The 25,911-nt window shown below is 35.5% G+C and overlaps 1 protein-coding gene across 6 annotated transcripts in view; it reads left to right on the plus strand.

Moving 5' to 3' along the window:
• TAB2 (TGF-beta activated kinase 1 (MAP3K7) binding protein 2) overlaps window positions 1–25,530 on the plus strand; it is a 67,651-nt gene extending 42,121 nt beyond the window's left edge. For 5 of the 6 annotated variants that reach the window (XM_081140735.1, XM_081140733.1, XM_081140734.1 and 2 more), the window contains 5 exons: window positions 4,795–6,292; window positions 19,143–19,303; window positions 19,507–19,600; window positions 20,822–20,902; window positions 23,493–25,530. In XM_081140735.1, the coding sequence (XP_080996861.1) occupies window positions 4,795–6,292; window positions 19,143–19,303; window positions 19,507–19,600; window positions 20,822–20,902; window positions 23,493–23,635 (1,977 nt within the window). In that variant the 3' untranslated portion in view covers window positions 23,636–25,530. The remainder of the gene's footprint in view (window positions 1–4,794; window positions 6,293–19,142; window positions 19,304–19,506; window positions 19,601–20,821; window positions 20,903–23,492) is intronic. The other variant, XM_081140737.1, reaches the window with a different exon arrangement.
• The last annotated feature ends 381 nt before the right edge of the window (window positions 25,531–25,911 follow it).

Below are 25,911 nucleotides of genomic sequence, written 5' to 3' on the forward strand. Positions count from 1 at the left end.
TAAACAGATTTGAGTTCAAGTTTTGACAGTTACTAGCAGTACTTCTCTGATCCTCATTTTTCTCAACTGTACAGTGGGAATAAAAACTTCACAGAGAATTAAATATGATAATGCAGGTAAAGCAACCAGTAGGATACCTGATTCATAACAAATGCTCAATAAATGTTAGCAGCCAGTACTAGTAACAGTAATAAAATAGAAGACAATAATAAATATTTGGTGAATGTATCAATAGTCCACATTTGTTGATATAGGATGTGAAAGAAAAAACAAAAGGGGGGAGTAATAAGAATGGAGTCAGAAGTTAAAGAAAGTATGGGGAGGAACAGAGATAGTGGGGGGAAGGTGTCTCCCCTAGGATTCAGGTACCCCTTCCTAACTTTTCAAATAGAATTTTGTGATAAAATAAGTAGTTAAAGGACAGTGCCCCACTGCTACTTTTCTTCTTGAATATCTTGCTTCTTAGGAGGACATAAGACTCTATCCTCTGTTCTCTTCTTGACTTTATTTACTACTCGGATCCCTGTTTCTGGAACTACTCACATCACTTCCTTGTGCTGTGGAATCTCTAAGATAGCTATCTTATTAGCAGGTGCAATTCATATCTTTAAAATTGATTGGTATTTGGTAATTAAATCTTAGAATAGTGTGAAAATATAACATGGTTGATACTTTGATTTTTTTTAACTGAATTTTTCACTATTTAACCCTCTAAATATGATTGAATCTGTAAATTTAAAATTGTACTTTCTTTTCAAAGTAATGCATTAAGTAGTGTTCGTTCAGTGTTTGTAAAGCTTAGTATTTAAGTATCATATCCTTAGTTGATGCCTTCTCAGATGGCCTCCACCTGTAGTCTTTATATTTCTGTTGAAACCCCTACCACTGAGTATTGTATTTGTGCACATTACTCCTCCACTGGACTGTGAGATCCTGAAGAGCGGTGATTGTATTCCTTTTTACTTGCCTAACGAGTGCTCAGTAGATACTTGTTAAAGGAGTGAATGAATAAGAGTCTAAGGATAATAATAATGTATACTTTGTTACTATCTATAATCTCTGTGTCTGTACAAGAAGCTTGGGGAAGAATGAAAGAGGAGCTGGAATTATGATTCAGGTTCTTCTGTAGCTTTGAAGAGAATATACATATACACAAAAGAGCAATGATTCTCAACCTTTTAAAAACTCATCCCACCCGTTTTGATACACTTAAAAGGAGTCCTCTACAGTTTCTGGGTAAAAGTAGTCAGGGCTTATTATAGAAGTAGCTGATTCCAGGTCTGGGGTAGGGAGTATACAAGGTGATCTGGACATCTTGTCATATCAGAAAGCAAGGAAGCTATGAAAGACTACTGGGTTCATGTCATAGGTACCCAGGAACCAACTTGAAGTCATTCCCAGTAGCCTAAAGATAGGATATAATGACCACAGTCAGTTGACACATATAGAATGTTAAAGATACAGGAGTTTATATTGATACAAAAATAAATCATAGTCACCTTTGGAGGTTGCTAGGGTACCAATTCATTACTCTAAAAACCAGTACAGAGAAAGAAATTTATTTATCCTGCCTCTTCTGTGCAAAAACTAACCAAATAGTTGAAGAGAGCAAATTATTGGAGGAAGAATTGCGGCTAATATCATGAAGAAGGAATCTTATAATTGGGATATCACCAGTATCACCATTTTGCAACCCCTAATGGAATTAAGTCTCTAAACAGTGATCAGTACTTGCTGAAAATGATTAGCTGAATGAAGGCGGTAATATCATTTTTTATTGACTGATTGATTTTAGAGAGAGAGAGAAAACATCAAGTTGTTGTTCTACTTAATTATACATTCATTGGTTGATCCTGAAGAGCGGTGATTGTATGCCCTGTCCAGGGATCGATGCTGTAACCAACTGAGCTTACCCGACCAGGACATACGCTGACAGTGTCAGGATCCATCAGTCAGTTTCAGGATCACAAAAAGACAGGCAGACATTGTGCCTCCTTGTGTGATACATTAAGAAATAGACACTTTAAAGGGTCTAGCCAAAAATTTGTACATGAACCTGCTCACACCTATAGTTAAACTACTAGTTTGCACTGAAATACAAGGGACATTCATGCCACAGGGACATTCATGCCACAGGGTGCGGTCAGCCGGGAAATTCTAGACAAATGGTCAAGTTTTTCAACAAATGGCTAAACAAACTTAGAAAGAAATGTAAGAGGCATATCAACCAAATAATTGAACCTTGCTTACATTTATGAGACAGTAAGGGGACCTTAACACTATTAGGATATTAGGTAATATTATTAAGTATTGATTATTTTAAGGTATGATAATGGGATTGTGGTTGTGGGGTTTTTTTTTAATCCTTAATTTTTAAAGACACAGCCCCACTGGGCGTGGCTCAGTGGTTGAGTGTCTACCTAGGATCCAGGCGATGGGCGTTGATTCCCGGTCAGGGCACATGCCCGGGTTGTGGGCTCGATCAATGACTCATCATTAATGTTTCTGTCTGTCTCTCTCCTTCTTTCTTCCTCTCTCTGAAGTCAATAAAGATATATTTTTTAAAAAAAAAATACATATTGATGTATTCACAGATGAAAACAAAATAATGTCTAAGACTTGGTCTACCTTGGTGGAGAGAGTAGCTGGGGCATACACATTGAATGAAAAAAGATTTGCCATATATGGATATTGTTAAAGATGAAAGGTGATGAATATAGGGAAATTTATTATATTTACTCTCTATTTTTATGTTTAAAATTTCCTAATATAAAAAGTACATTTCCTTTTACCCTATTGTAGCCTTATAAAATCCTTGTAAGTTCTTTTATGTTTTCTGATAAAGAAAGTAGTATGAGTTACAGCATAGCTGGGACTAGAACATATTAAATAATCAGAGATTATAAAGGATTGAAGGGATTTTTGAGAGCTCAAGAGAATTAAAGAGGAAGACTTTGTAAATATGAGTGCCAGCTTTTAAAAAGGAAGCTTAGGATTGGATTTGGTCGAGAATGTATATTTTAATTTAGGAATGTTGGCAAAGAGATGAGAAGATATGGAGTCTTTGTGAGCGTAGGCTTAGAAGAGAGAAGAATTTACTAGTAATAAGCAATAAAGTTAGCTTGAAGCAGAAAGCACCAATTAGGTTTGGTAAAGAAAAGGTCTAAATATAATGAGCAATCAGTTGATAAGGATTGTGATGAACTTTAAAATTACATTTTAAAAACTACTATATATCAATTCAGAGTTAGGAGTCAGATAAAAGGATTTTTATAGCAAGGGAGATTTGAACTGTTGGTTTGGGGTGGTGGGAAAATCAAATCTTACTAACCTTTTCTACTGTTGTTCAAACTATGGGCCACCATTTCTTAACAAGACTTCAAAATACCTTTTTAGTTCAGTTTTCTCACAAGATTTTATCTCATATCAAACCACCTATAGACATTTGGTTATTCATCTTTTTTATATCTAAAACTGTCCCCTTTCTATCAGGGTCCTATGTCAAGTTTTCTTTGAATTCTTTCTCTCTTGTAGCCAGATTGTATTGACTCTTTATTTGTAATCTTTCATAATTTGTTTCCACTATCAGATAGTCATTGTCTTGTCAGTGTTCCTTTTTCCTTTTCATTTTAAGTATCAATAGACTTATCTTCCCAAAACACCCTTTGTGTCTTCACTTCTCTGTTCATTTACATGTAGTGGCTCTCACCATTGCCTATCTTAAAATCCATACTCCAGTGTGACTCATTTTTCAAAGTCTTCAATTATTCAATCCTAGTCTGCTTTTTTAACATTGTATTCTGCAAAATATCCAATACATACCTTTAACTCCAGCCATATCTGTGACAGTCACCTTGTTTAGAACATACTTTTACTTACTGTCACATTGATGTCTTTCTTTACTTATGCCATTTTCTTCAAGAATTTTTTTTCTAGCCCAGTCCTACATATCCTATGAAGCCATATGCTACAAAACCAATGTTTCAATGTTACCTTTTCAAAAGCCAATGCAGGTTTGTCTCTCTAATCAAGTTGCAAGCTCTTCTAGGGAAAAGTTTGGTTTTATATGTCATTGAGTCTTCTACAGTCTCAGACAGGGTGCCGTGCATATTCTAGGTGTTCAGTAAGTATGTATGTGGATGATCTGTGAATAGCGGTTAGTCTCTTTTGAGGATTCTTTAGAAACAGTCTGGTTGGTTTGTTTTGTTTTGTTTTGTTTCTTATTTCTCTGCAGTAGATTATTATATGGTGCTATCTAAAGACAGATAATGAACTCAGTTACTCTGGAGGCAACCTGGAACTGACATTTCATTTATACGTGTGTGTGTGTGTGTGTGTGTGTGTGTGTGTGTGTGTAATTTAAATACTACAAATGTAATTTTTTGAAAGGCCATTTTAAAAGGATTTATATAGCACTTGAATGTGTAAAATGTTAATCATACAGTATTAGATGCTTAAGTTGAATGTTTAGCACTCAAGTTGCATTTTTAATTAGGTTATAATTTTATTATATTTGCCTGAGTTCATTTTACTATAAAATAGCTTCTAAAACAGAACAGTGACTTGGTTCACTTAGCTCTTGCTAGTTAGAGAACTTTTCCATTATATTAGTAATAAGGATTTTTAATTCAACTATTTGCATAAAAATATTTCTTCTTAAATGAGAAGTTTCAAATATATTTGTTAAAATTTTATTAACTAATCATTTGTTGATTATATAATATTTTAGTAGTGATGAGCATAAGCATTAGCTTCTGGTTCTTAACATCAAGCTCTTTTTATTTTGTTTTATAGAATAATAATAACCTGGATGCCTGCTGTGCGGTTCTCTCTCAAGAGAGTACACGGTATCTTTACGGTGAAGGAGACTTGAATTTTTCGGATGATTCTGGAATTTCTGGTCTACGCAATCACATGACTTCTCTCAACCTGGACTTGCAGTCACAGAATGTTTACCACCATGGAAGAGAAGGAAATAGAATGAATGGAAGTAGGACTCTAACGCACAGCATTAGTGATGGACAACTTCAAGGCGGTCAGTCCAATAATGAACTATTTCAGCAGGAGCCACAGACAGCACCAGCTCACGTTCCTCAAGGCTTTAACGTTTTTGGAATATCCAGCACATCTGGTGCTTCAAATTCAGCACCACATCTTGGATTTCACTTAGGCAGCAAAGGAACATCTAACCTTTCTCAACCAACTACCAGGTTTAATCCCATTATGGTAACTTTAGCCCCAAATATCCAGACTGGTCGTAATACTCCTACATCTTTGCACATACATGGTGTACCTCCACCTGTACTTAACAGTCCACAGGGAAATTCTATCTATATTAGGCCTTACATTACAACTCCTAGTGGTACAACTCGACAGACACAGCATTCTGGCTGGGTATCTCAGTTTAATCCCATGAACTCTCAACAAGTCTATCAACCTTCACAACCTGCTCCCTGGACTACTTATCCTGCATCTAATCCTCTGTCACATACCTCAGCCCAGCAGCCAAATCAGCAAGGCCACCAGACCTCTCATGTCTACATGCCCATTAGTTCACCTACTACACCACAACCACCAACAATTCATTCATCTGGTAGCTCACAGTCTTCTGCCCATAGCCAATATAACATTCAGAATATTTCAACAGGACCTCGAAAAAACCAGATAGAAATCAAACTTGAACCTCCACAAAGAAACAGTTCTTCAAAATTGCGTTCTTCTGGACCTCGAACTCCCAGCAGTTCCTCTTCTGTCAACAGCCAGACCTTAAATAGAAATCAGCCCACTGTTTACATAGCTGCCAGTCCCCCAAATACTGATGAGGTAATGTCCCGTAGTCAACCTAAGGTCTATATTTCAGCTAATGCCACCACAGGAGATGAGCAGGTCATCCGGAATCAGCCCACCCTTTTCATATCCACAAACTCTGGAGCATCTGCCACCTCCAGGAATATGTCTGGGCAAGTGAGCATGGGCCCTGCCTTTATTCATCACCACCCTCCCAAAAGTCGAGCAATAGGCAATAACTCTGCAACTTCTCCTCGAGTGGTGGTCACTCAGCCCAATACAAAATACACTTTCAAAATCACAGTTTCTCCCAATAAACCCCCTGCAGTTTCACCAGGGGTTGTGTCCCCTACCTTTGAACTTACAAATCTTCTAAATCATCCTGATCATTATGTAGAAACAGAGAATATTCAACACCTCACGGACCCTACGTTAGCACATGTGGATAGAATAAGTGAAGCGCGGAAGTTGAGTATGGGATCTGATGATGCTGCCTACACACAAGGTAATAATAATCCTGAAGGTGGGATCCTTTTCCATGCTGGGCTTAGTGCTGTCCGTTTGATTGCACTGCAGAAACGGGTATTAGCATTATTATTTTATCTTTTAAATCAGCATTAATATTTCATTTTTAAAGAGCCTTTGCGAGTATTCACATAAATTTTAAATTTCCATTTTATTATGGTATGTAACTTCAAGTTTGAATGATAAAATTGTCAAATGTTCAGAATGATCAACTCTGGCTTGTTTATTTTCTTAATGTTTATAACTCATTCTTTTCCATTACTGTCGTACCTATGGTGATGCTTACTTTCCCTTTAAATTTTCTGTAAATAAAAATTTATAAAAATACACATTTTAACAAGAGTTAGTCGGCTAATACAGTAAATCTGCTTCCTTTGACAAGTAGCATTCTCTCCATTCCTCTGACACCATGTTTTATCTGAAAGCCTGCATTGCTATGAGTGCGAGAATAATTTAAAAAGTCTGAATCCTTTTCCTAAGGTTTCTCTCTTTCAGCCTCACTTAAAAAATAAGTTAATGCAGCTTTTCCTCTTATTTGGAATTGTAAATAAGAGTGTTAGTTTTAAATCTCTCAGTGTCCTTTTCTGAAACAGACTAGTTGGTATTGGCACAGTGCTAAGTTATATATATAGTAATTCAAGTAGAGATCATTTCTATCAGGTCATATTTTATCTGACCCCTTAAGTTGCTCAGCCTTCAGATTCATTCACATAATCAAGTGAAGGATAAATGTTTTCTTGAATACTGAAGGTTTGTAGATTAGCTGCGAGTCCTTTAGACTAACAACATACCTTAGTCATCTCTGTATCCCAAATGAATCGTGCCAAGTGTACTGTATCACCCCCCTTGCAGCATGCAGGCCCCTACTGCTGCTAGTGCCACTTGTCCTTTTTAAAAATAGTGATTTTACTGCTGAGTTTCTTAAAGAGGAGCCTGAACTTATTTTATGTTTTAAACAGTTATATTCTAATGAGCCTCAACCCAAGCTGAACTATGGTGCTTTCAAATTCCATAATCACCTATGGAGCTTTCAAAAAATAAAAATGCTCAGGGCTCAGCCCAAACTTGCTCAATTAGAATCTGTGAATGGTGAAGCCTAGGTGTGCATGTGCTTACATGCCTGTTTGTTTTAAAGATTCATGGATGATTCTGATTACACTAAAAATTGCTCTAAAACTTGTTCCCCCCGTGTGTTTGTGACTAAACTGGAACCATTTTTGTTTAGTTCAGCAGTATGTGAATTTTAATACACGATTATTTGTTCCACTGACGCTTAATTCCTATTCTTCCCCCAAAGTCCTCTTTCTTCCCCTACTCTCCTTTCATCAAAATAGCAGACTTCTTGTGTTTGGATAGTTACTGATTTTAAAAAGCAGAGTAAATTTCTTTTGAAGATAATTTGATAAGGGTAATTTTGTATTGAACTACATATAAGATATTTAACTGGCATGTGAAAATAAACTTAGTATTCTCAATTTCTCTCCCATTCTGTCTTGAATCTACTCTAGTAGATTCTAGGATTTTCCCACTAGTGAACCAAAACTGCTCTTGTCAAGGTCAGCAGTGGCACAGTATGTTACTAAGCCCAGGGGTGGTCCTTGAGCCCTCATCTTTCTTGATCTTTATATCAGCTGCATGTGCCACAGTTCAGCACACTCTTCTCTGAAACATTTTGTTCATTTAACTGCTAGAATTCTCCACTAAGATTCCCACCTCTCCTTTTATCCTTTACTGGTTTTCCTGTATCTTTGACCTCTCACGTGTTGTTCTTTAAGAAGTGATCCCATTCAGTCTCATGACTTTAAATACAGTCATTTACTTTGCGTAACAACATTTCGGTCCACACCAGACCACATATATATGGTCCCATAAGATTAAAATGGATTATAAGCAAAAAAATTTGTTTCTGTGTTGAAAGAAAAGGCTAGACTTGACTAAGGTGTTGAATTTACTGCTAGCTCTGGGTGGTTTAAATAAATTATTATAATAAATTATGTAATCAGCACATTATCTACCTGCATCCTACTATGACTGGGGTCCAGAGTTGGTGAGGGAGCCAGAGAGAGGACTGAGGAATAAGGGAGCCCAGGAGCCCATGCCCACCCCTGCACACACACATGCACACACTTGCTTTCCTGCACACGTACGCACTTCTTTCCTTCCCTCCATTTCTCTTTCTTTCTTCCGAGGCTTCTCTAGCTCTCTCTCTTTTCTCTCTTTGTTTTATTATTTTTAGTCTCAAGCTTTATCTCTCTGGGTCTCTTTCTCTAGCCTTCTCTTCCCTCTCTCCTTCCTTCCTGCCTCCTCATGATGTCTATTTTCCCACAGATGGCACCTCCCTACACAGCCTTCCCCCTCGCCCTGCTCCACAACCTAGCACACAGTTTACCTTTTAAATGTTACTTTTACTGAACTTTTTCTCTGTTGATATCTTTAGATACACAATTGCTTACCATTGTGTTACAGTTGCCTAGAGTATTCACTACAGTAACATGCTGTGCAGGTTTGTGGCCTAAGAGCAGTAAGCTATACCATATTGCCTAGGTGTGTAGTAGCTAGACCATCTCCATTTGTGTAAGTGCACTCTATGATGTCTGCACAGCGATGAAATGGTCCAGCAACACATTTCTCAGAACAGATCCCTGTCAAGCAAACTGTGACTGTTGTATTATTATTATTATGTGCTAATAACTTCCAAATTTACCCTTGAACTTGCTGTTTCCTCTGTCTGAAATTCTCTTCTCCCAAAATCCACAGTTAACCCCCTGGTCTCCCTATCTAAATCCACACCCCAACATTTCCTGTCCATCTTTGTTCAAGGGAGGGGAATTAATAATCTAATTTTAAAGGTATATAATAACTAATACCTGCTGAAAGCTTAATGTGTCCTAGGAACTGTTCTGAATGCCCATTTCTCAAAACCAACTGTAAAGTAGACACTAGTATTATACCTGTTTTCATATTAAAATACTTAGGAACTGGTAACTTAAGCACCTTACCAAAGGACAAATGGTAGAGTCAAGATTCTGACCTAGGAAGTTGACAACAGAGCCCACATGCTTAATCATGACACTATAATGACCTTCCAGATTTTCAGAATATACTCTCTGGAAAGATACTTCAGATTTATCTTGTTGCTTCATATAACCCCTGGTCCACTATTGTGGGGGCCCCATGTGCCTCACTTGAAGAAGCATGGAGCTAAAAGATGACTCAATAAAAAATAAAACAAAACAGGCAGCTATAGAGAAAGAATTCACAACATATAGATATAATCAGAAGTGAAACAATAATGACCTGAATAGACATAGGGAGCACCTTCTAAAGGTACCTGAAATTTGAAAAAAAAAAAAAATTGCTGATGAGTGAAGGATCTGGCTTGAGAGCTCAAAGCCTACCCAGAAAAGCAGGGTTCCCCGGAATCTGCCACTCAAATTACTTCTCTTTGCGAACAACCTTTAGATAGCTGTAACAACCGTGATCACTTTTTTAAACTATACTACACACATACTGAATTTCCTAACATTCATGTGGCTCTGCACCTTTGTATTGTCTGTGTATGTGCACGCTGTATTGGCGTGGGTGCTGTTCTGCTACCTTTCATCTTGTCTCCTTCTGTTTACTATGGAGTTGATACTGACCCACATTTACATACCATCCAGTGACACAATCTTAATATAGTGTTTCTTTGATTTTGTTCTAATGAAATCAGGACTGTTTATTTCTGAAAAATGCATTTTTTTGTGATGTTAACTTACTCGTGTGTAATACTCTACAATTTACACAGCACTCACTACAGTACTGCTAAATGGGCTGACCTGAATAATACTGATCTTTAAGCAAGGATCTTTTCTGAATTCTAATTTGTGTGGTGTGTAATAAGGAGAAAAGAAATAATCTCTGCCTCCTGCAGGGAAACTGATCTTTCTAAAACTCCTAGAACATACTGTTTCAGAGTGGAAAAGTAAGTTGAGCCAGGTACTAAAATCATAGAAAAATATTTCCTCAAAAGAGGGAATATACATAAATAAATTTGGTAACCAAAGTGCATTATTTTGCATTTATATTTCTAACATTTGAAATCTAAAAAATTTCAGAAACAAGAATTTATGTTCATAAGAGATATGCCCTCTACTATAGAGTGAGCAGAAGAAAAAGGTAAATTAATGAAACTTTTACCAGGATCCTGCTCATCTCATCACCAAGTCTGCCACAATCACCACCACCACGAGCCCAAAGGAATTAAATTACATTTGAGTCCTTAAGGTACTACAGGAATCAGAGACAGAAAGAGTGCCAAATAGAAAAACCAAATGTATGTTAGAAATTTTAGCTTAAAATCTACAGATACGAAGAAGAGTCTTATTTTACCTATTAAGAACAAATACTGATGCACATTGCTTATCAGTAATAAGGGTACTGGCCAGATACCGATCTACATATTTCTCTTTCAGTCATACCACCTGACTACCTAATTTCTGGAAAATGCCAATAAATACTTTGTCATTCGCAGTATTCTGAGACTTTCTGTCTTCTTCCACTTATAAACTATGCTTTTTATAATACTAGCAACTCATTCAAACCAATTTTCTTGGAGGGGGTGGAAAGGCCTGCTTCCTGTGTTTCGTTATAATATTGAGAGGCTTTTACAAAACTAACATCGCTGCCAAAACTGATTTCTCCTTCTCTAGTACCTCTGCGGAAATCCATCTGTGGTATTGATCTAACTGGTAAACTACAATGTTTTTTTAAAAATTACTTACATAAAGTTATACACCTTTTCAGTGATACTTTAATCCTGTTTTTCTTTCGTTTCTTTTTTGACCTTCAGGTCTGTCCTTATGCCAGCACCACACTGTCTTGATTATTGTTACTTTGTAAGTTTTGAAATTGGGACGTAGAAGTCGTACTTTGTTCCTTTTCAAAATTATTTTGGCTGTTTGGGGTCTCTGGCTATTCTACATAAATTTTAGAATTGTCCTTTTTAAATTTTATTACATTCAGGTATTATTTTCCTATATATACTTGATTTTTTTTAAATTTTTATTCAAGTATATCTAGGAACATAAAGGTTGTCTAATGAAAAGTTCCCTTCACCAGGGACAACTAATAGCTATTCACAAACAGTTCATTTTGTATTCTGCTGGAAACTGAAATTATGTATCAAGCAGATGTATATATATTTTTTTAAGTGGAACATAGTATTTTGCTCTTTGTCTTTATCTTTTTTTTTTTTTAATTCTCTTTGAATATTCCAGGTCAACAAGTGTAGCTCTGCTTTCTTTAACGCATTGTATGCGGGAAACGTATTTATACGTTTGACGTTGACTGGTGGTAGAGCGCACGATAAAAACTACCCGCAAACAATTTAAAAATGGCTGTATAGTATTTTGTATATAATCACTAACCAGTCCTTTCTTGATAAACCTTAAAGTCTGTCTTTTATAAGCTGCTGCAGTAAAAATTCCGTATATACATATTTGTGTCCATGTCTGAGTATGTTGGCAGAAGAGATTACTCAGAGTGGAACTGCTGTGTCACAGGATATGCGTATTTTTAATTTTGATAAATGTATCATTTAGGCTTGGTTATGCTGCAGTGACAAACCGTGTCTTTAAAACAACAAAGGTTTATTTCTAGCTCACTTGCCACTGTAGATTAGCTGGTGGGCTCTGTTCTATATCATCCTCACTTTGGGACCCAGATTGAGGGAAGCTCGGTCTCTAAGTTTCCATGATTGTTCAGGCAAGACAAAGGAAATACAGCAAATCATCACTGACTCCTTAAGCTTCTGCTCAAGCACATGTTACTCTTTCGCTAAGACAAGTCACATAGCCACACCTAATTCAGACAGAATGAAGAGGTTCAGTTCTACCATATACAGTAATGTCCCCTCTTATCCATGGAGAGTATGTTCTAAGACCCTGCAGTGAATGCCTGAAGCTACAGATAGTACCAAACCGTACATACATTCACACACACACACGTTTTCCTATACATACATATCTGTAAAAAGTTAAACTTACAAGTTAGGCAGAGTAAGTGATTAACAACAATAATAAAATAATTATAACAATATACTGTAATGAAAATTATGTGAATGTGGTCTCAGTCTCTCTCTTAATATCTTACTTACTATACTCACCTTTTCATTAAAGGAAACAATTTATAGCTTCTCTTTGGCATATCTGAATGGCCAGCATCGCCACTCCTGTGCTATGGGGCCATTAGTAGATAAAATGAGGGTCACTTGAACACAAACACTTCTCACATCAATGTTTCTCTTTCCCTTCCCCTCTCTTTAAAAATCAATAAAAGCATGTCCTTGAGTGACGATTACCAAAAAAAAATTATAAATGTAAGATTGAGCATCTTTTCAAGAATTAATTTTTAAGCCATTTGTAATTCTTACTTTGTTAACTTGCCTTTTTTTGCCTAGTCTGTTTCTTCTGTTGCTTTAACTTGGTTGATTTTTTGTTGTTGTTTTATAAAATGTTTTATATATTTGTGCTTATCAATCTGTTTTCCTTCTAGTTTCTGGGTTTAGTCTTCTTTCTTATTTACAAAGTTCTTCTCCATTCCAAGATTTTGAAAAAAGAAGAGAAGTCTTATATATATCTTTTCTTCTATTATAAACTTACTGAAAACCATATTGAACTGGCCTTACTCTCTTTTATATGCATCCCTTCAAAAACTTGAAAAAAGCTACCATATTCCCTTTTAAAGTATTAACTTTCTAAACTATAAATATCTCCAGTTCCTATAGGTTCATCCAGTTCACCTTTGAGGCTCCTTTGGTGTGCCTAGGCTCCAGTTTTCTTTTTCTCTAAAACAAAAATCTTGAACAATGTCTGTATCTTAACCCTATAAGATTGCATGCATCGTCTTAATTATATACAAGTAAACACCAACAAAGTATTATCAAGCAGAGGCCCTATGTTTACCTATTATTAATACTAATGTACAAGTAATTTAAATTTCTTAAAAATAGAAGAATCATTTCCCAAAGGTTTTTGGATTTGTTGCCCAAATTATGGGCCCAGTCACAGAACTGTTGCAAGATCTAATTTCAAACTGACCTTAAAAATGGCAAAATAGATGAAACATCAGGATGCTTTATTTTATTTTAGAGTAATTGCCACCTCTAAATTTTTTGCGGTTCAATCACCAAATAAGTGACTATAATTATACAGTGGTATATAAAACAGATATTCCTGCTGTCAATAGTTACACTCTAATATATTTCCAATGGCAGTTTTTCTTTTTTTAAAAAATAAGCCTAAGATCTTTGTATCCATAAATAGCTGGTACATTTTCCAATGGTAAAGGTATTTTTTAATATATACATTTCACCTTCCATCTTGTTTTAGCTTTTGGAGAAATTAGACATTATTTAAACTATAGAATGCCTAAAATTAGTAAAGCTTACACCATCTGGACCTTCAGGTGTGTTTTTCTAATTACAGAGTTAAGTAAAAAGTTATCTTCATTGTTCATCAGAAGCTGACAAAAGTTGAGTAAAGACTAAATAAACTTTCTGAATTTGCTATATAAAACATCTAGCATACTTGTTGGAGTTCTTTGAGAGCCCTAGTTTTTTAATTCACTAATGGTTATTTTAACAACCACAAGAGGGAGTTGCATGCTTAAATTATCCTTACCCATTAAATTTTAATTTTGACTGAAAGATGACTTAAAAGGTACTAAATTTTTCTCTACCTGCTATTTCTCCTTTTTTGTCTATTTCAGAGGACAAAATAAATAGGTAAGTTTAGAACACTAAAGAAGTCAGTGTATGATAGAGATGTTAAATACATCATTTATTTTATTTCCTTGTTAGAACAAGCATGTAAAAAGCCACCTTCCTGCAATGTCAGCAACCTAAAAGCCTTATCTTCAATTTCAAAATGTGTTACTAAGTGAAAAATATTAAAACTAAAAATTAAAGGACACGTTAAAAAAAAATACATCTTTATTGATTTCAGAGGAAGGGAGAGGGGGAGACAGAAATAGAAGCATCAGTGATGAGTCATTGATCGGCTGCCTCCTGCACACCCTCTGCTGGGGATGGAGCCCGCAACCCGGGCATGTGCCCTGACTGGGAATCAAACCACGATCTCCTGGATCCTGGGTCGATGCTCAACTGCTGAGCCATGCCCCACCGGGTTGAAGGAGGCTTTAAAATAAATCTTAACTTTTTGTTCTGTCAATATTTCTATTTCTTGGACTTAAAATTAGAATTTTACTCTACTATCCATTAAAAGTCAAATTGTCTCATTATTTTACATATAATAGATACCTACCACGTGGCTACAATTTTTAAAGTTTAATATTAGATACTAGGTGGTACAAAACTTAATTTAGTATTTACGCTCAAGGAACTTGAGGTTTAATTGAGAAATATACTTGATAATGAAAAATCTAAAATGCTTAATTTTTCCAAGTGTGAAATAAAAGGAACTTATCTCTTAGTGTCGTGATGATTTATAAATACAAAATAATCATCTGTAAGCTCCCTAAAGTCCATTTTTTTTTCTGAAATGAATATTACTACACTGACTATTTCATTTGTGTATTTGTTTGGTATATAAATTTCAGTACTTCTCTATGTATCTTTGGTTTTCTGCAGTTTGACTATGATGAGTCTAGGTTTTGTTTTGTTTTGTTTTAATACTACTTGGAGATCTCTGGACTTCTTGGATCTATGGTTGGTTGTCTTATTAATTTGGGAAAATTACTTGTATTGGACTGTTTGATATTGTCCTACTTCTCTTGGGTGCTTTGTTCTTTTTTCCACTTTTTTTTCTTTGTGTTCAAATTTGGGTAAGTTCTGCCTTCAAACCCAGTGATTCTTCTGCATCCACTGTGCTGGTAAGCCTGTTGAAGCCTCCATGTTGTCCACCTTTTTTTAAAAGATTTTTAAATATATTGACCATAGTTTTAAATTCCATGTCAGGTGGTTCCAGCATCTGGGTCCGCCGTTGAATATGGTTCGATTGATTGCTTTCTGCTTTGATGATAAGTTGGATTTTTCTCTTTTCTCTGTGTCTCATGATTTTTTATTGAATGCCAAATATTGTGTAAGAAAAAGAAAACAGAGGAGACTGAGATAAAGTGTATTTACACCCAGAAATGAAAACACCCCTCTTTCTTTCAGGTGGTTAGTGTGAGGGGTTGAGTCTGTTTGTCAAGAGTGGAGCTGGGTTTGGGATTTGTTGTGCCTTTAGTGCACCACAGTCTTCACACACCGCCAGTAACTGGCTGTTCTTACTTTGTGTCAGCATGGTGCCGAAAGTGCAAAATACATATTTTACTTTAATCCTTTTACTTTCACCCTTTCTGTGCTGTGATGGGTCCCCATTTACTCAGAGTCCACATGATCTGATTCAGGCCAGATAGATAGTTAATTATGTAGGATTTTGCAAACCATGCCATTTTTGTCACAACTACTCAACACTGCTGTCGTAACACAAAAACAGCTATAAACAATAAGTAAGTGATCGTGACTGTATTCTATGTGGTGGGACACACTTGGCCATAGTTTGCTGGCCCCTTGTTTAGAGCCTTGTTCTTGTACCACCCCCAGCCCCTACCTCTGTAAAATAAGCTCTTGCAGGGCAGGGATTTTTGCCTGTTTTGTTCATTGATTGCCCAAGTGCCTACAACAGTGTTTGACACATAGTAGTAGTCTCAGTGTATTAAAGACTAGATTAGTGGATCATGTTTTAAGCATGTTTTTTTATGAACAGCATATAACTGAATTTTTAAAATCCAGTCTGCTGATCTGTGTCTTAACAGATACATTTAATTAGGTTATAGTTATTGTGAATATTGATATATTTGGAATTATTCCTGTCATTTTTTTGTTTTTCAGTTATTTTCCCTTTTTTCCTTTCTTTCCTGCCATCTAAGTTTAATCAAATTCCACTGATTTTCCTCTTCGTCTGGCTTTTAATTTAGAAACTGCATTCTATTTAGCATCCTATAAATTACTGTTGCTTCCAAAATAAGACTTACTTATCTTATTTCTCCCTTTTGTATTTATTTCCTTTTATCAAAAACATCCTTAGTAGTTCTTTCAGCAGTAGTCTGTGGTTGATAAACTCCTCCAGACTTTATCTGGAAATGTCTGTAATCATCTATACCCCAATAATTCAGTTAGGTGAACAAATTATTCTGTCTTCTGGAATCTGTTATTTTTTTCCTTCAATTTTGGAAAACTTTCATCAAGAATCTCACTTTTGTCTTTCCTTCTTTCTGTTGTCTTTTTCTGGAACTCCTTTTTAGATTTATGAAATCTTTTATCTCTTTCATGTTTTTAATCACTTTATCTCGGTATGCTCTGGGTAGCAATCTTAGGGCTGTCTTCCAGCTCACTGTGTTTTTGACTCTGTCTAATCTACCTTTTAATAATCAATTTGATTTTTTCATTCCAGTGACTATTTTCATGTCAAGAGGTTGTATATGGTACTTTTCCATATCTGTCTGTTGTATTATTCTCAGTATCATATTCTTTGGTTATATTTTTGTTTCTTCTGTTATTACTTTAATCACCTTAAACAGACTTTTCCATACCTTCTTTCAGACTATTATATAATCTTTAATTTGGGGGGCTCCTTTTGAGCCACTGATTCTCATGATAGATTATACTCATGTTTGGTCATACTTTTCTATTGAGATCTTCTCTTCATTGAGTATTTTTCCTCTATGGATCCCAATGTAGTAGCTCCCTGGTGGTCGAAGTGGGTTGACGGAGCACTTTGCATTTGCTTCTCCCAAGTGCTCCAAGGAAATCACCAGCCTGGGGCCAATTGTTACAATAATTTCAAACCCTAGAGTCTCTGTCTGCCCTATAGTATAAATTGTGACCACTCAAGTGTGGTATCAATTTCTCCGGAAGTCTGTTCTCATCCCCCTCTCCATAGGTAATATACATCACAAATGTATATCTTATTTTCTAATTTCAACAGAAACTATCATTTAGTCATTAGAACCACTAAGTAAATGTGTTCAAAAAAATTTTTTTTACATAGTTAGCAGGGGGAAAGAACTTTTTGGGAGAAAATCTTCAGCATTTTTAAAAATGCTACCTTTAAATAAAATAATTATTTATTTGAACAAATTTCTAATTTAATGATGCCACTTGAGACATGTTGGTGGTAGCTGGAGTTTAGAAATGAAGGAAAGTAAAGAAAAAGAAAAGGGAAGGGAAAAGAAAGGAAGGGAAGGGGAAGGAATGAAGGAAAGTGTGTCACTCCTAGTTTGCCCTTGCCTCACCCTTCATTCCACTTCCTGCCTCCATCTTTCCTTCTCGTTGCCCCACTCAAAAAATAAAACCCACATCCTCATCTTCTTTTAGGACAATAAATAAATCCTAATGCAGAATTCTTATATTTTGGTGACAGAGGGATAAAACTCTGCAGTTGAAATGAAATAAACCAAATTAATACAAGCTTGACAAAACAAGCTTGGGTGTAGGTATGGATGTGCAAAGACACAGCAAGTTTTCAACCAGGAATATGTATACCTTCAAAAACACCTCCCTGCGTTACAGAATATACATTAAAATGGCAGAGAAGGTACCAGGATTTTAGTGTTTATCAGAATTAACCATGGCTTTTAAAACTGGAAACATAATGCCCTTGTATTTGTTTCTTCCAATAAATAAGAAAGGAAAATTACAGAGGGAAACATTTGTGGATTATATTAGTCACATTTTTGTTGGGAAAAGTTATCAACTGTTTAAAGTTGATTTTGAAGTACTTGAGCCTAACAGCCTTCCCTAATCCGCACCCTAACTCAGTGCTAGAATACACTACTGGATTAAATGGCCTGAATGTACATTAATATGCCATAGCCTTTTCCTTATTTTTTAGATTCAGAGAAGTTTGAGTTTAGTTGAAGATGACTGGTTAGCATTAATCTAATGTTTAATCTGCTTGCCTTTTTATTTTAATTACCATTTTTTGCTTTTAAAGGTTATTATATTTTTCCAAATCTGCTTGTGTTCTCATGGTAGAATCATCCCAAACTGCCTTTTTATAGTAGATTCAGGTATCTTCACTTTCAGTCCAGTATCCTAAAAAAACGAGCCTCACATTGTCCAGGGATGGTTCACAAGAACGTATATCAATTTTTATGGCTTAATAGATTTCCCAAGCAGTTCATCATTCATGCTACAAGATTGATCACTTATGTTCTTTTTAAAAATATCTTAGGAAACTATTTTCACAAAATGTAATTGGAATATAGAAAAGATATGTGTTTGATTTCTCTCAGTAGTATAGTTTTTACTCTGCAATTTCAACAGCTTAATGTTAACATTCATGTGGATTAAAGTCAGTCTGTTTCATACATCAAAATGAATTAAACCTAATCCGTATTCCCTTCTAAAATATCTATAAAATGTTTCTATTTGAATACCTTATGCATAGTCCAAACACATCAGACTTTTTGGATTAGCAGGGCTTATCCTTTTAGAAGGTCAGATGTGAATTAAATAGTAGTAAGTAGGTTAATTGACTAGACTAGAGCCTTTAGAGAAGTAATAGCCTTAAAATGCTGTCTTTGGCCATAAAGTAGGTTTATCCAAACCCTAAAAAAAAAAAAAAATGAGTGACGTTTGTCCACTTAAATAATTAAGATAATTTTCAGGTTAAAAAGTTTTGAAATTTCAAATGTTTAAACACAATATTTTGTTTTAATGTGTCTTTGGCATTCTTGGCAAACTCTTGTCACAGAAATATTCATTTGTTTTGTTTTCCCAAGGCTGCTTAAAGGTTAATTGACTAAAGTGGGTGAGTCCTCATGTTTACTAATATGTATTACAGCTCTATTGGTACACCAGAAGGCCAGAATGGAACGACTTCAAAGAGAACTTGAGATTCAAAAGAAAAAGCTGGATAAACTAAAATCTGAGGTTAATGAAATGGAAAATAATCTAACTCGAAGGCGCCTGAAAAGATCGAATTCCATATCCCAAATACCTTCAGTAAGTCTTTTTCTAATTTGTGACCACTGTGCTTGAACATGTGAATAGGCCATCTGTCATAATATAAAAGCTTGATCGAGTTTTAAAAGCTCTTCATTCATACTTGTTTTTCTCTTCTCACCTTCCCCTGCCAAACTCTACTTTTCTTAACTAATGACACGAGAATTCAATGTAGATCCTTCTCACATGGAATTATCTTTCAGCTGGAAGAAATGCAGCAGTTAAGAAGTTGTAATAGACAACTCCAGATTGACATTGACTGCTTAACCAAAGAAATTGATCTTTTTCAAGCCCGAGGTAAAGTTCAGTGCATACTCAGCAGAAATTCATTGTATAATTATACCAACTCTTTTCCTGTGGCTGAAAACAGATTTATCGGTCATAATCTTATTGTCTCAGGTTTGACTTTTTATCCACATAGTGCTAACGAACTATTGGGTTTTTATTTTCTCTTTCCCCAACCCCACCCCCAAATGTTACATATTTGCTTAAGGAGTAATTTCATAATTTTATACCCTTCAAATCTACTTCAGTCATCTGGCTGCACTGTCAAAAGTATTGCTATTAAGTACTAGTGGGATGTGTTACAGTAATATGCGTAAAGATTAAAATAGATGTGCTCATATATGAAACTCTGTATTGTCCTTTCACCTTTCAAGAACTAGGCTTTCCAAGCACAGTTAAGCCCCGCCCCCCGGCACTGTCAGCTGACCGACCGGGGAGGTAAAACGCTAGGGCAGCGACAGCTTGTGCCCGAGCTTCTGGCAGGTGCCGCTTAGTGCAGCAGGAATGTTGCCAGTTTAATCCCGTTTCATAGGCAGTTAAAAGGAAATTTTACAACTTAACCCAACTCTGAAGTTGGGGAAATAACAGAAATACATAAAATGGAACAGATAGGAAAGGGAAAGAAGCCAACAGGAAGAGAAGTCCTTAATCACACTTTTGAGTGTGTGCCAGAATCCATTAAACTGAAAGATGACTCATATTATTTTCTTTCAAAACGTCAGTAAACTGTTCATCTTGAAACATTCATAGAAAATGCCATAATTTAACTTCGGAGAGAGAAAGAAAATTAGGGCTGGTCTAGAAACTATAATTTTGAACTTGTTCCTTTTGTTTAAAATCTGAACCACCGTATTACATCACTGCAAGGTTTTTATACTTACTTGAGGCCCAGCTGTTAAGCTAAGGCCATGTTTGGTCATTTAAAGTTATATTTTAATTGTTGAATTTTTAGTTATTTTAATTTGCTCGGCAGAGACCTGGTTCTGTTACGTTACTGTCTGACCAGCATTAATTTGAGCCCTTCCCCAGTTTACCACTTAGACCTCCCTTGGGAGTGTGCACTAAAGCTACCTGAGCTGTGTTGAAATCCTTACATCTAGTTTGAGATTGGACGTACAAAATAAATGAAAAGCATTTCTGTGATTATTTTTTAGAAATAAAATATTTGCTTTATAAAAAATAAAATATTTTGGGGCTATAAACATTGAAATATTTACTTTTTATATATTTCAGGACCACATTTTAATCCCAGCGCTATTCATAACTTTTATGACAATATTGGATTTGTAGGTCCTGTGCCACCAAAACCCAAAGGTTAGTGTGTCCATTAAGTGTGAAAACTGTTACATTTTGAAAAGCAATTTTTCAGAAAATTTTATTTTTACAACCTTCCTCTCTAGAAGTGCTTCAAACTTAGACATTCTTGGATGGATTCAGTAGAAACATATTGGTTGATTTTTATTTACATGCTGGGTATTGGGGAAGATGCAAAAGTGTAATGTATTTAGCTCTTAAAAAGTAGGTGTCCTTAGGATTCACTGTATACTCCCAAAATACCAAGTCTTGGCCAAAAAAATCATCAGGTGCAAAAATTTGTATTCTTTAGAGTTTTTTACAAATTATGAGAAAAGATACCATAGGGGAGTTTATTTTTCATTAGTAGCCTGTTGTATTTAATTTACGCATAATTGTGTATAATCATATACTCTGAATTTCAGATGAGTGATTTTTGAAAACTATAACCTACGATATCATTCTACATCATTGATATTTATAGAGTATGTGCTCTCCAAACTAGGAAATATCAAAATATGTGGAATTTTTACTCCCAGCATTAAGTATAATTTAATTAGGCCTAGCTAACCTTGATTTTTTTTTACTTAAATGTCATTAAAAATAGCTGCAATGTAATGAACTGTTACTACAAAAGAGCAAAAGTGAGATTAGGGCATTTGGCACAGCAAGCAAGTATTCAGACACTAGGTGAGATTTGGTGCTAATCGAATAAAGGAATAAAGAAATAGTGGCATAGCCTACCTAGTTCCTTACAAAAGCAAAGTTGGTATTTCAGATTCTGAATGAGTTGCCTCTATATAATTATTTTACTCTTTCAAAAACTAGAATTTTTTAAATAAAAATTTTCTGTTTTGCTTCAGCATAATCAAGTTACTTGTGTGTTGAGGGTAGGAGAGAGGTGGAACATAGATAAAATAAGGCTCGTCTTGATCATTACTGAAGATAGGTACATGAGGGTTTGCTTCACTGTTCTTTCTACTTTTGTATATATGTTTGAAATTTTCCGTGGCAAAAAGTTTTAAAAAATTCTTTACTTAAAAGCTTTTTCACAAAATATAGAAGCTTGTATGCTGGTTAGTTTTTGAGCAATAACAAATCAATCATTTTTGCTTTAAGGCTAAAAGAAGAAGTTATTTATTAGTTTCACTTATAGAGGTTTATTTAGTTCTTCAAAACAACCATTCTATAACATGTTTCCCAAGGATGGAGTGTGAAATGAATTTAGATGGTAAGAAGTCAGACTTTTTAAACTGTTTATTTTAAGGAGTTTTAGAGGATACTAACTAGTATTGTCAGATCCTTGGTTTTTCAAATATTTTCATGTTGCTCATGCATGTGGCAAAAATTGTGACCAATGCCTGAAGTTGGAAATTTTGCAATTAAGTGCTCTTGAAGACTAATTAGTAAATAAGGTACTGCTAAAGGGACAGGGAGGACCAAACGTCACTTAATTGTTTATAATTTGTTACAAAAACTGTCAGTATTTTCATCGAATAGATACAGTAGTTTGGCGTTTAAAATAGCAGAAAAGATACCATTTAATTACCGTCTCAGTAACTGAATGATAGTAGGCGCAATTTGCAAAATAATACACATTATTTTAATAGTTTAAATCATTGAATTATAAACCTTCACAGGAGAGATCTAATAATGTATGCTCCTTTTACTTTAAACTTCCCCAAAATAATTCATAGGAATACTATTCTAAATTTATAATGGGATCCCCCCACAAAAAAAGTTTCATAAATGTAATTTCATTTTAGCCACAACTTTGGAAGAATATAATAATTCTTCATATTTAAGATATTTTTATTCATTCAAACACTGTAGAACCTTGGCCACTTAAAGCTGCAGTGACTTTAATAATAAAGATTAGACCGAGAGGATATATGATTTACCTAAGATCACAGAGAAGGAAATCAGGAGTTAGTAGCAGAGCCAGATGTACAACTCCATTCTCCTAACCATCAATCTAGTGTTCTTTCTACTGTTTCATAATAAATTTGATTTTAAAATAAAATAAAATATAAAATATAAAATTTTTATCCTTACTAACTTCTCCAGGGTCTCTTGATAAATAGTTAAATAAGATTATAGAAATTAGTTCATCTTTATATTTTATTTGTATTTAAGGCTTGCATTTTCAGCACATAGAAAACATTTAACAAAAACTTCCATTCCTGGTAGAAAACAGAAATATAAATACTATCAGTGGGAAATGAAACTCTAACTTTAATGAGCTATAAAGTCACTAAGTTTGGGGTTGTAGGACACCTTTCCACAATCTTAGGTGACATTATGGGAATCTTTGCTGTTGGTTACCACATGAATTGATTTCCCTTTTCTCCTGCTATAAGTTGGGGGAAATTATGCTGGTTTCCCTTTAAGAAGATATTGAGGTGACTACACCATGTCCAGGTAGCTGTTCCCCAGCGGAGAAGTAACAGCTTGATGGAGATCAGTGAGGCCCAAGCGTGGGTGTCAGGTTCAGTTAGATGCTTCTGGTTAACTGGCTTCCTGCTGTGCAGCACAAATAGTGTTTAGGATTGCCGGTAGTGTATGACTTTGTGAGTTTTGCTTCTAAAATAACTCTTTTGCTTCCTTACAGATCAAAGGTCCACCATCAAAACACCAAAGACTCAAGATACCGAAGATGATGAGGGGGCTCAGTGGAATTGTACTGCCTGTACTTTTTTGAACCATCCGGCCTTAATCCGCTGTGAACAGTGTGAGATGCCAAGGCATTTCTGAGCCAAAAGGCCTTCCATCTTCTCCAGTACCACATCTGAAGTTCAAGAAACTAGTCTGTCATCAGGGGAAAAGTTTCACTGCTACGTAGGATTTTGTCAGATTGAAGGTGTGACAAGATGGTGTTGTGCTAATGTTAAATGTCAGCCCACGGAGCTAATAATACCTCAGTCTAATGTCACGGGCAGTTGAAATTCATCACGTGAAAGGTAATCTGCTGAAAGACTTGGTTGCCCACTGCCTAACCATGTACAGTGTTACCAGTAGCCCGTTGTGGATAATTCTCAATACGTTAATGCCTAGGTGTTCCCAGTACCTTTTTCCCCTCATGTCACTACTGAATTTTGACAGGAGGAAGGAATAAAATGATGGCTTTTTTTTTTCTAAGCTTTCAGTGAAACACTACAAACATGAAGAAAAGGAACAAGGTTTAACTATTTAAAAACTGTTTGCTGCCGCACAGTGCCCACGGATAGGGGACGGACTTCACAAATCTGTGGTACTCTTGGCCTTGTCTTTGTCTTCCCTGAAAACGTCTCCACTCTGAAGCCAGCATCCAGGGTCTAAAGATGAAAAGGAAAGCACATGCATTGTCTGTGCAAACATGCAGTGACTATCCGATGCTTTTCCTACTGTACAGATCTCTCAAGCCTGCTTTAAGTGATTTCTTTTCTCCTCCATTATTTTCTTATATTTCTATATGTATAGTGTAATAGTCTTTTGTTAACTGATTTTCTTTTTTTCCTTTTAGTGATTAAGCACGATCATGTCCCTTTTAAGCCTTACCCAAAAGAAGCGATGCCTTAAAATAAAAAAGCATTAATGAAATGAAACTATGCACAAAACAACTTTCCTCTACTTATTCTGTGCTTTGCCCTCATGAGTGCCGATACTCTGTGAAGACATACAGATGCTGCACAGTGAATTGCAGAAAATATCACAAGACCTCTGTCTATAGGTCACGCTGTATACTGACTTTAGTGGTGGGTGACACAACAGTGTTTTATCTTCCACAGGGAAGCTTAAAACAAATGATATTTTTAACCCACTGACAGAGCAACAAGGTTAAACTCGCTTCATCTGCCTGGTGTCCCACAGAACCTCCACAGGAGGTTACTACTGGGAAAATACAGCTCCAACCAGCAACAGCAGCAGTACCTGCAGCCCTTTTTCTTTGAGAGAAGTGTAAATGCTTTCCTGTTGGGGCAGTTCGTTTCTAAACCTGACCTGGTGGCAGTATCGTGTATTTATAAAACAAGGCTAGTCGTGTCTAGGACAACTGAAGAAAAGCTGGAAGAAAGGAGAGTGCGCAAACTTGAACACTGAAGCAACCTCAGCATCTCTTTATTTTCATGATATATTTTTATAAGGAAGATACTCAGATGATCAGGAATGTATATAACTAAATAAAATCAAGACAAAGAATTAACAATATGCATTTAAAAAGAATTATGAAATTATATCTCAGTGCTTAGAATGGGGCTCACGGAAGTGCTGAAATGTAGCAAAAGATAGGCGATAATGTAGACTGTCACCCACTGTAAATGTTTGCAAATGGATATTTTTTAAACAAACAGGATTATTACAGGTGATCTGTATGAATGTCGGAGCCTTGGCTTCCAGGCTTTGCATTGTGTATATGGGAAGAAATATGACAATCCTAGTTAATTAGACAATAGACCCAAAGCCCTTACATTTGATGCATTTTGCTTTAAAAATAGGCCTTGTTTTTCAGCTTCATCTGCAGTTCTATGTGAAGATTGATAAATCAGTTTTTACTTGTTTTATTAATAAAATGTAATTTGGATATCTTGAGTTGATGGTTTTGTGATTTAGCTGGGTAAACTATCTTTGTAACAGATAAGTTATTTATAAAAATTAAAAAACTTATATTCTAATGTGGATTTTGTGACTTGTTTTTAAAGTTTGTGGGATAGGAGATAAATTATAGTTAATTGAAAGTAGAGAAAACTCATTCTCTGGAGTCTTCTTGTGACATCATGGCATTCAACTGCATTTCTTGGATGATTTTTAACTTCCCCAGGCTTTTTAACTGATGAAGGAAGTCATGTTTCAGCTGAGCAAGAAAAATGAATGTAGCTTCTTTTTTCATAGTTTGTTACAGCTTTTCCTTTCCTTCCTTTTTGGGTTTTATAAGCTTTATCCCATTGTTGAAAATGTGTTTTCATGGGTCATTTACCCTCAGTAGTCATTTAGTTAATACTTGCTCTCACATAATGTGTAGGTGCTGAGGATGGTGGTGTTTCTCTTGAAGGGAA

This window comes from Miniopterus schreibersii (genome assembly GCF_964146895.1).
Source record: "Miniopterus schreibersii genome assembly, chromosome: 6".
Classification (NCBI taxonomy): Eukaryota; Metazoa; Chordata; class Mammalia; order Chiroptera; family Miniopteridae; genus Miniopterus; species Miniopterus schreibersii.